At 41.6% G+C, this 9,081-nt stretch overlaps 1 protein-coding gene across 1 annotated transcript in view; it reads left to right on the forward strand.

Annotated features, from left to right (window-relative positions):
- LOC135198932 (NADH dehydrogenase [ubiquinone] 1 alpha subcomplex subunit 10, mitochondrial-like) overlaps positions 1 to 7,959 on the forward strand; it is a gene marked incomplete in the record, with an annotated part of 55,787 nt that extends 47,828 nt beyond the window's left edge. The window contains 1 exon segment of the mRNA XM_064226854.1: positions 7,717 to 7,959. Coding sequence (XP_064082924.1) covers positions 7,717 to 7,801 — 85 coding nt within the window.
- Positions 7,960 to 9,081: the final 1,122 nt, after the last annotated feature.

Here is a 9,081-nt window from a genome sequence, read left to right on the forward strand (position 1 = left end):
ATTTGTTACAGATGTGTTTAACAAAACAGAGCAGAATTGGCAGTAAATAAATATGTAATTAGTTTCTTTGTACTGATGACATTTTTTCTTTGTACTATCAAATATTTTCTTAGGTATACTAATGTACTATTACATTTTTTCTCAGGTATACTAAATACAGAAGTCATTTCATGATGTGGTTGGTTGTACCAGACTTCAGTGTTGAGGAGATGGTTATTCCAGCTGCAGATCACAAAATATACACAGATGTTTTGCTTGAAGTATGTATTGAGGATTTTCACTTCATGTTTGTAGTTTAGTATACTATATCATGTTTTATTTTCGAAGATAATAACTGGTGGTGAAAATAGTAAAATATCTTGCAAGTGGAAGCAAAATTGTAAAAATGTTTTTCTTGATAAAAAAAAAAAAATAGGTAGAACTGTTTTGTGCATATTATCCTTAGTTTTCTTAGGTTCTCTTAGTATGTATTACACTTTAGTCCACTCCTGTACTATTTGCATTCTCGAGATTTGCTGACTTGGGATATCTACTCGTTTGTTTGCAGGAAATTCACCTATTCGCGGTATTTTTTATTTTGAACTATCAAAATGGCGGTAATAAGCATTTTTGTACATGGAACTTACCCAGCAGATATATACTTAGCTATAGACTCCGTCGTCCCCGACAGAAATTCGAATTTCGCGGCACACGCTGCAGGTAGGTCAGGTGATCTACCGCCCCTGCCGCTGGTGGCAGGAATAGGAACGATTACCGTTCTAGAACCAGATTTTCTCTGTCGCGGTAGTGTCAACATACGTTGTTGCTACCTCCTGACTTGATTTTCGTTTTTTCATCGCCATCGACCTTCTGGACTGTCTTTTGCAGGGAAGTACTGGGTCTTTGGTTTGGCATACGCTTTTATTAACTTTTTAATGAATTTGGCTTCGAAATTTCGAAGAATATATTACGTGAAACTACCGAATTTTTCGGTAGACACTTATATTTTGCAATAAGGGAAATATTGATATTTTTTTTTCACTAATACGTGTATAAGTGTTTAGAACTTGATGAAGGAAATATAAGATCTAACTTCCTACTTTAGGAAGTCAGAAAGCATATAACTAGATACGCTTCCTTTAGAAGCTTTAAGAGCTCTCGTACTAACGAGCAGTTAGAGTATTGACAATTCTAGTAGTTGTTGCATCCTCATCACCGTCTTACTCCACAGAATCTACAAATTCATATGTGCAAATTTGAAGATAAATGGATGGAGCTCAAAAGGCGAGCTCTAAAAAGGTAAGAAGTGAATATAGTGTTCCCAGTGCAGTGGAGGGTGCGTCTGATCGGCTCCGTAGCGCTTCCAGGCCTAGACCTCTTCCAAACTCCCAGACCATGGAGGAGGAAAGTCGACAGCCGCAGAAAGGTTAGGGAGAACCCCACCGGTCAGGCATCCCCTCGGCAGGTTCTGTAGAACGTCCCAGACTGCCAAGGATAGCCATTGATAAGGCATCCTTAAAAAAGTGCGTCTCTTCATCTTACACCCGAAAAGACGAAGAATGTATGTTTGGAGTGATCTAGCGCGTTTCTCTGAAAAACTAAGAGAACACTGAGTAAGAGCCAGCCGCTGCCAGGAAGCCGCGTTGCAGCAAGCTAGCGTGAGCTACGTTCCTATAGCCAGCAGCGAGGCGCGTTCCAGCTAACAGACTAGCGCGAGCCGCGTTCCTACAACCAAACGCGAGCCGCGTTCTAGAAAATTTTTCTTGGCGCAAGGCGCCTTCAAAGAGACGAAGCGCCAGCCTGGCGCAAATTGCGCCAGAAAAAACAGACGGCTAGAGCAAGGAGCCTTACAGTAGAGTGGCAATCAGAACGATCCTTCCATTGAACGTTTCCGGGCAAGAGGCTCTTTCTAAAAAGGGGTCTAGTAGGCGCTCGGAACTGTCAGGGCGCACGGGACCTTCCACGCAAGTGGAACGTTCCAGGAGCGAGTCTCCTTCTAGCGTGCGGAACATTCCAGGCGCTAGGTGCAAGGATCCAGGCGCCAGAATATCCTTTCTCTATCTGCCTCGGCAGGGAAAGAAGGTAGTAGAGTATCTGCTGTATGAGAATAATAAGCACATACCGTAGTTACTTCTTTACTGAGCAACTCAATTACCAGTATCCTTCCAGGAATTTCCTAGGAAGGACTACGCTTAAAGGGATTGTTAAGACAACACCTACTTAGCTTCTAGATTTATCGAAGTCTTGTTTCGCTTAGATATGCATTATAAGAACTTCCTGAAGTTCGATAATAATGTTATAAGATTCCTTTATTAAATGGAGTAGCTGGCAACTCTGGAAGAGTAAGGCCAGTCGGCTAACGAGACTGCTATCGCTTAGACACCAACGCAGTATCATGTAGGTGTCGGTCATGAGTGGGCGGTAACATGTCTCTCTCCTGCGGGATGGAATGAATAACCGTGTCTCTCCCTACAATCGTGGTTTTAGCCTCGGATTGAGGGGATAGTTAAGCAAACATAAATAAAATATTGTCTGCCCTTTGCTAAGAAGCTTTCAATAAGAAAGATATTACATTTCAATGCTGTTTACCGTAGGTAACATTTTTAAAGGATTCTAACGCAGCGAAACACTATATTGTATAATGCTCTCATGCTACGAAAGCATGGCTTATTAGAGTACATGCTTAGTGAGAAGATGAATGTAGTAGAGAATTCACTTTAAGACTACGGTATGGTCAAGTCTTATGCACACACCGACGTTAACTACAGAATTCCTAGTATCCTTACAAAGGTTTCCTAGATTAATGCTGTTTACCACAATGTGACAGTATTATAAAGGATTCTAATACGGCAGCGCGCGCATATATATAATTCTCTCATCCTTTTGAGAAACGCACACAACCTTTTTAAATTCGGATATTGCTCAAGAGTTAAGGTGGGTGAGTCGGATGGGAAACATTCTCTTAGTGGCAGAAGTTGTTTCCCTGAATGGACTATACTACGTATATAAAAGTATTTCCCACTAAGAACGGAATTAACATGTGAAGGATGTCGGGTACCATAAAGGCATAGATGTTATGGCACATAACCTAAAAAGAACTAGAAGGAAGCGCCAGCCTGTGCGCCAGAAGCACCATCCAAGATATTTTCTCGTTTTAGCGAGTTATTAACCTAAGAGTCCAGTAGCCTCTCGGACAGCTGGCTCGGTAACGGCAAGATTCGTTCCTGATTTCGTTACCCATTTAATCGAAAAAGGGGTCGCTTACAAGGAATGATGAAATGATTTATCTTAATCACTTAGGCCAATTCCACGACTCTCTCATATCGCAAAGAGCATCGAGAATCTCTTTTTTCGCCCCGGTTCGCGTTAACAAAAGAGAACCTATTTGGGAACAGACACGGAACGTAACGATCCTTAAGAGGTTCGATGCAAGATTTTGCATGTCCGTGAGAACCTTCTCGATCGAAGATAATAACTGTTAACGTATGTCTAACATTTATTGAAAAGAGTTGTGAGAACCTGCGGAAAGTCTTCTTCATAGATCTCTTTGTAAGGTAGAAGACGAACAGGCTTCCTTTAGACTGCTTCTTTTTCCTCGAACCAAGAGAGGTAGCAATATAAGACATCTTTAAATTTAAAGAAGGGGAATAAACTTTAGCCATTTTTCCCTAGTATTATAAATTCTTAACAGATATTAAGATAATTGGGCGTCAAAGGAAGAGAGGATGTATGCCTCATTTTGGCCTTAGAGAGGTTGGAGTCACAGAAAGTCACGTTTCTTCTCCACAGCATGTTTCGTAAGGCTTTTCCAAGAGTATCTGGATATTGCTATCAGAATCTGATTATAAATAGACCTATAAAATAAAAAATCTCCACTCTGAGTCTGTCCGCGTGCAGACTGACCAGAAGTGGACATGAATGAGAGGTTTTTTCAAGGTAAATGACAATAGTCATGGCTAAGACATAGAATTGCTGCAGATCGTGCTAGATGGAATGAGGAAACTGTCCTCTTCCGATACCTCTGTGAACCACATAGCGAGGTTTTTTCTTCACTTTCAGAGGGAAGAATCACCTATGTATATATCTGCTATCAAAGAACGCAGTAAAGGCCATACTCTGTCTCTACAAAGGGAATTAGAGATAACAGAGGATTAAGATCTTCGGGATCTTATACGATACCGCAATACGACAAGAGTAGGATATCATGTACTTCGAATGGGATTTTTTTTTGTGGCCACAGATTCCGTGTTCCGACAAAATGGAACTGCTCCTCATCAAACTTCTTTGAGGAAGTTTATGAAGGAATTCTTTGTTTCTCTTAGCCTAAACGACCAAGAAGACAAGTGAATTTTTTGTGCATTGGAATCTCGCATCAGATTCAATGGAGACTCGGCAATGGGTTCTTGCCAGCATAGTATGTCTGGCAAAAGAAATAAATCCCTCTATTCCTGACGCAACGCTTTCAGATAGAAGTTTAGTTGCCCAGGCAGGGTACTTACATTTTCATCTACAGAAGAAGAGATGGTTTAAACGTTTGCCTACAGAGTCTTCGGGGTGCGATGAGGGCTCAAAATGCTTCCCAGAAGGTATTCAGAAGGATACAATAAGAGCTAGAAATCAGGGTTCCGCCCAATTTCAGCTCAGTCTCTCCTTCGACTTCCAGACTCCTTCCCTTCCTTCGGGCAAGGATAGGAGGGAAGATTCTGCAACGAGGAACCTCATCAACATGTAAGAAGAGATCTTGTTAGCAAAAGAAGTGTTCACGAAGGATCCTCCTCGGAGGAAGACTCTTCTCTCTCGTATTGTTAGATATCCTGTCGTCTACTGGGTGTAGCTGACTAAAATCACCTCCCCTTGCCAGGGGCCAAAAGCTCAAAGGGGAAGAATTTCTTCCACCCTTCTCCAGTCTCCTGATAAACTGTGGTTGTTCAGGGACTCTCGGACAATGTAGCGCCAGCCAAGCGCCAAATGCCAATACCAGGCGAAAAACGCCAGAGGCGGACAGTTCCAAGGAACTCTGTCATGGTCGGATACTGAGAAGGACGGGCCTCCAACCTGGCGCAAATGCGCCAGAGGCGAACAAATCGGACAGATATAAGAGTGACCGATGTGGACATCGTCAGACAGCCTAGAGACTCTTCCAGCTCGAAGCTCCAGCAAGTGTGGAGGAGCCAAGCCAGGCACGAGGCGCCAGCCAGGCTCTAGGAGCCAGCCAGGGCTCTAGGAGCCAGCCAGGCTCTAGGAGCCAGCCAGGCTCTAGGAGCCAGCCAGGCTCTAGGAGCCAGCCAGGCTCTAGGAGCCAGCCAGGCTCTAGGAGCCAGCCAGGCTCTAGAAGCCAGCCAGGCGCCATCCAGGTGCCAGGCTCCTTCAAGGCTAGGCTCCAGTCAGGATTGAGGATCCATCCAGACTCAAGGCTCCTTCCAGTAAAGAGAAACCTAAAGCTCTGTCATGTAAGAGGGCTAGTCCCATTGATATGATACAGGTAAGGCTCTGCCATGTAAGTGGGTCAGCCCCCATTGGCACGATCCGAGAAGGCTCTGTCGTGTAAGCGGGCTAGCCCCCATTGACATGATCCAGAAGGGTTTGTCAGTCATAAGGTCCCTACCTCGCTGAAACTCTTGAGGCATGCAGACTCATAGACAGTAATCATGAAGTCTTCTGCCAGGCTCCAGGTGCCTTCCAGGCGCAAGGCACCAGCCAGACGCAAGGCTCCAGCCAGGCGCGAGGCGCTAGCCAGGAAGGAGGAGCCAATCAGCACCAGCCAGGCGCAAGGCGCCAGCCAGGCGCAAGGCGCCAGCCAGGCGCAAGGCGCCATCTAGGCGCGAGGCTCCAGCCAGGCTCTAGGCGCCATTCAGGCGCAAGGCTCCAGCCAGGCGCGAGGCGCTAGACAGGCGCTAGGCGCCTGCCAAGCGCTAGCCAGGCTCCAGGCTTCACCCAGAAGAGATCTATATCAAAGAATGCCCTGGCCTTCTTTGAGACATTGTGATCTCCTAAGCACTTGATAAGTGCATTGATGATTCCTTCAAACAGCTGAGAATTAAAAGCGCATGAATAAGTGCGAGCTTTTCCGAATTCTTGTTCTTTCCCTAACAATATGTCATAAGGACATATTAGCTGTACCATACGGGAGATGCAACTCTGTGTTGACTTCCCATTATCCGAAGGATGTCAAGATAACCTTCGAGGGATCCTTCTCTCTTGGTTGATACGTGTCTGCGGATACATTGCTGGGATAGGGAGCAGATACTGATCCTTAACTAGTGAGTTAAATTTTATTTAACGTCGTGTTTTTTCTTTGGGTTGTTTGAAAGGAGTTTGTAGATAACTCTTTTCAACTTAAGCACTAACCCTCGTGTTAGGATCAGGTGATCGGGATCGGTGTTGTGCTCCTTAATTATGCCACTAGGCATAGGCATATTGTCATGTAAGAGGCTCTGTCGAGTAAATGGATAAGACCCCATCGACAGACCCACAAGAACTCTTAGCCATAGGTCACATCCTCGCTGAGGCTCTTGAGGCGAAGCAGATTCCATAGGCATTAGCCATGGAGGCTTCCGCCTGATCAAGTAGGAACCAAGGTTTTATTTATTTATTACCTACAACGTATGTTGTTTACCTGTCTATTCAGTAAATAGTTGTCTCTTTCCCACCACCAAGGGTGTCAATCAGCTAAGTATATATCTGCTGGGTAAGTTCCATGTACAAAAATGATATTGTTAGTATACAATAAAGTTTTGTACATACTTACCTGGCAGATATATACGATTGATGGCCCACCCAACCTCCCTCAGGAGACAGGTGGAAGAGAAAATCTGGTTTTCCAGAACGGTAATCGTTCCTATTCCTGCCACCCAGCGGCAGGGGCGGTAGATCACCTGACCTACCTGCAGCGTGTGCCGCGAAATTCGAATTTCTGTCGGGGACGACGGAGTCTATAGCTAAGTATATATCTGCCAGGTAAGTATGTACAAAACTTTATTGTATCTTAACAATATCATTTTTAGAGGGGTTCATAGCATTCGTGGATTTTAGTAAATCGCTGGGGGGTCAGGACACATCCCCTGCAAATATGGGCTTACTGTATATCATCTTTTTTTTTTTTTTTTTTTTTTTTTTTTTTTTTTTTTTTTTTTTGTTTTTTTTTTTTTTTTTTTTTTTTTTTTTTTTTTTTTTTTTGTCAGGCAAGTTACAATTTGTAATTTGTAAGAATTATTTTGGCTGAATTTGAGACCTGGCTAGGTTATTGTATTTGTATACAGATAATGCATATATTTAAATACTAATAGCAAACCAGTAGAATAGGCAGAATATAAAATATAAAATGATTTAAATTTATTTACTTCAATGTTATTTCTAAAAGGTCAAAATCAAACTGAAAAAAAATATAGGAAAAAGATGTAAAAGGTGAGAAATAATTATAGTTTACTAATACAAAAAAAAAGTAAAATCTGCTAACGTAAATTAATTTTACCAAGCCTGATCGGAATGTAATCTAGCTAACAGATTAGTCAGTGATTGAAAACCTTCCCTTACTGCATTAAGTTCCTTTTGTTTAACACGAGGAAAATTAAATAAAAGAAATATTCCAACGATATTTGTTAAATTAGACAATTTCATGATTCTTAGTTTTCCCTTGTAACTTTAATTTCATGAATCTTAATTTTCCCAACTTTCATAGTTTTGAAAAATGCAAATTTATCTAGAATTTTGTACAATTTTGTTATTTTTCAGGCACCATGGTGAGAGATATGAAGTGGGCTTCAATAGTGATATGGGCGACCAGTTCATTTTGACAAAAGTGAAAAAAGATTTGGCAGTGTAAATAACTTGGTGTAAGGAACCATGGTGTTATTGCATAGGCAGATTATTTAAGTTTATTTTATAAATAGATTGTGCTGAAATTGAAACAGACATTTCCAGTATAAAGTTTGTAAATTATGTACAGAATGGAAAGTGATATAAATGATTTACAAAATTTTACTATTTTAATTCTTAAACCTTTTATATATGTTGCTGACTCAGTAATTTGTACTACAGTAAGAAAAATAATGAGACTGAAGAAACACTGTAAATGATGTACAAGATGTGAAAGTACATAACAAAAATTTGAAATTGTGATAACTCAGCACAAAAGCCTGGAATGCCATTAGATATGGCTACCAGGAAATAAAAAACAAGGAATATGGATGTGAAGGTGGCAAAAATAATTAAAAACGATTATTTGATGTTCTGCCTTGTAATGCAAGTAAGGATTGAGTCTTTAATCAAGACCAATGAAAACCGTTCCTGCATGATTGGTTGAAAGATGAGGCAGAGCACGCTAACCATAAGGCTGTAGTTGCTTACCATCCAGTGTTCAGAACCATAAAAGAAAGGTGAAGTTAAGTATATCTTAGTTTAACCAGACCACTGAGCTGATTAACAGCTCTCCTAGGGCTGGCCTGAAGGATCAGATATTTTTACGTGGCTAGGAACCACTTAGTTACCTAGCAACAGCGTCACTGGAACTTGGGGAATACAATGTGTTGCTTAGGAAGGGTTCACTTAAAAGTCCAACAGCAAAGTTCCAGTTAATGCCTTTCCTGAACCTTTGACATAATGATGGCTGTCAGAACTATCCTCTAAGCACCTATCAGGAAAAAATGATCAATAATTTTTATATATTTAGGTGTCAGGAACTGTCTAATAACTTGTCTTGCATTGTAGTATGAACCAGGTTTGAATGAGTGCACAGAGAATTAGAAATACTATCCAATGCCTGCTATATAGATATCTGGATTTGGAAGGAAAAAAAAAAGCAATTTGCAATTTTGCACTCATTTGTGATAAGTGGGTCAAAGTACCCAGTATGAAGAAAAAGTCCACTTTGATCCCTAAAAAAATAATCACAACTTGGGAGGCTTGCAAGGCAGTCCTGAAGTTCTAGTTCAATTGAGTCATTTTGTTGGCAAAAGGACCTATCTTATCCAGTCATCTTAGTGATGTAAGGTTTCTTTAGCCATCCATCATGTCCAATAAGCAGTCATCCATCAGTATACACATTTGAAAGGCGTCATCTTTCGTAAATATATGGGTGGGTCCCTCGACTCCTCACCCGCCTCC

Source organism: Macrobrachium nipponense, chromosome 23 (assembly GCF_015104395.2).
Source record: "Macrobrachium nipponense isolate FS-2020 chromosome 23, ASM1510439v2, whole genome shotgun sequence".
In the NCBI taxonomy this organism is placed as follows: domain Eukaryota; kingdom Metazoa; phylum Arthropoda; class Malacostraca; order Decapoda; family Palaemonidae; genus Macrobrachium; species Macrobrachium nipponense.